Source organism: Neopelma chrysocephalum, unplaced genomic scaffold (assembly GCF_003984885.1).
Source record: "Neopelma chrysocephalum unplaced genomic scaffold, ASM398488v2 Primary Assembly neopelma1_100, whole genome shotgun sequence".
Classification (NCBI taxonomy): Eukaryota; Metazoa; Chordata; class Aves; order Passeriformes; family Pipridae; genus Neopelma; species Neopelma chrysocephalum.
This window is the reverse complement of record NW_020897763.1, coordinates 49,609-51,351: the sequence shown is the minus strand read 5'-3', so window position 1 is coordinate 51,351 and position 1,743 is coordinate 49,609. Positions and strand designations below refer to the sequence as shown.

General features: G+C 59.1%; 1 protein-coding gene across 1 annotated transcript in view; it reads right to left on the bottom strand.

Annotated features, from left to right (window-relative positions):
• NRAS (NRAS proto-oncogene, GTPase) overlaps nucleotides 1-1,416 on the bottom strand; it is a 7,038-nt gene extending 5,622 nt beyond the window's left edge. The window contains exons 1-2 of the mRNA XM_027695299.1: nucleotides 1,275-1,416; nucleotides 335-513 (exon numbers count right to left, since the gene is read on the bottom strand). Coding sequence (XP_027551100.1) covers nucleotides 335-513; nucleotides 1,275-1,385 — 290 coding nt within the window. The 5' untranslated portion in view covers nucleotides 1,386-1,416. The remainder of the gene's footprint in view (nucleotides 1-334; nucleotides 514-1,274) is intronic.
• Between the last annotated feature and the right edge of the window lie 327 nt (nucleotides 1,417-1,743).

Sequence of the window (1,743 nt, the reverse complement as noted above, 5' to 3'; positions counted from 1 at the left end):
AGGTGAGGCCCTGGCACAGGTTGCCCAGAGAAGCTGTGGCTGCCCCATCCCTGGAAGTGTCCAAGGCCAGGTTGGACGGGGCTTGGAGCAACCTGGGCTAGTGGAAGGTGTCCCTGCCCATGGCAGGGGGGTGGGATGAGATGAGCTTTAAGGTCCCATCCAACCCAAACCTGTCTGTGATTCCATGTATCGGCACAAAACACTTGAAAAACTTCCTGACAGAAGTGGAAGATTTAATATTTGTCTGTTATTTAGTCTTCACTGAGTCACTTCCCCGCTTCGCTTCAACCAACAGACCTGGTGCCTCTCCCAGCGTTCCCTCCCCAGCCCGTACCTGTAAAGGTTGATATCAGCAAAGGATTTGCTGTTGTTGATGGCAAAGACACAGAGGAATCCCTCCCCAGTCCTCATGTACTGGTCCCTCATGGCACTGTACTCCTCCTGCCCCGCCGTGTCCAGGATGTCCAGCAGACACGTCTCGCCGTCGATCACCACCTGCTTTCGGTACGAGTCCTGCAGGACAGACACGGGCATTCCCATCAAAAACATGGCACTGCTGCCTTCCACCTCGGGCATTATGAGTGAAAAACAAAAATGTTAATAAAAAGATGGGTATGAGGGAGAGAGGAGCTTTTCCAGCTCCTCCACGGGAGGTTGTGGCTTCCACATCCCTGGAAGTGTCCAAGGCCAGGTTGGACAGGGCTTGGAGCAACCTGGGCTAGTGGAAGGTGTCCCTGCCCATGGCAGGGGGTAGAAAAAAACAAGCTTTAAGGTTCCTTCCAACCCAAACCATTCTGGGATTCTTGCCTCTGTCTAATAAAAAACTACCAGTATCTGAAACTATCCCATTTTAAACGTTACCCAAACCATCCCATTTTAATTGTTACTCAAACCATCCCATTTTAAATGTTACTCTAAGCCCCCCCAACCTTTGTTACAAAACAGCCAAGTCCTGTTGTTTTAAATAAATTCCTCAATTAATAAGACAGGGGGAAAAAAAGGGGTATTATAAACACCATCACCGTGCCAGGGATCTCCACCCTACACAGACCAGCGGTGGCTTTTTTTTTGTTGCCTTTGGCTGCTTTAGGAAGCCCGAGGCAGAACGGGGGAGGAATCGCCCCCAGAACCCCGGGCTGGGTCGGGCTGGGCCGAAGGGACCGCACAGCCCCCCGGGGCACGGGCAGGGACCTCGGGAAGAGTTTTCCCAGCATTTCTCACCCCCCGCTCCGCTCCCGCAGCGGGTCCCGCACCCCGGCCCGGCCCCGCCGCACCTCGATGGTGGGGTCGTACTCGTCCACGAAGTGGTTCTGGATGAGCTGGATGGTCAGCGCGCTCTTGCCGACGCCGCCCGCGCCCACCACGACCAGCTTGTACTCGGTCATGGCCCCGCGGCCCCGGCCCGGCCCCGCCGCGATCGCCCCGCGCCGCTTCCGCCTCCCGCCCGCGCGTCACCGCCCGCGCCGCTTCCGCACACGCGGCACCGGAGCGACAGCGGCACCGGGACACGGGGGGACAACGGGGGATACCGGGGATGGGGGACAAGGAGGGACACGGGGGGACACGGAGCGATACCAGGGACCGGGGGACACGGGGGGACACGGGGGATGGGGGACACGGGGGGACATGGGGGGATAGGGAGCGACACCGGGGACAGGGACACGGGGGGACACCGGGGACGGGGGGACACGGGGGGACGGAAAGGGACAGGGAGCGACACCGGGGAATGGGGAGACACGGGGG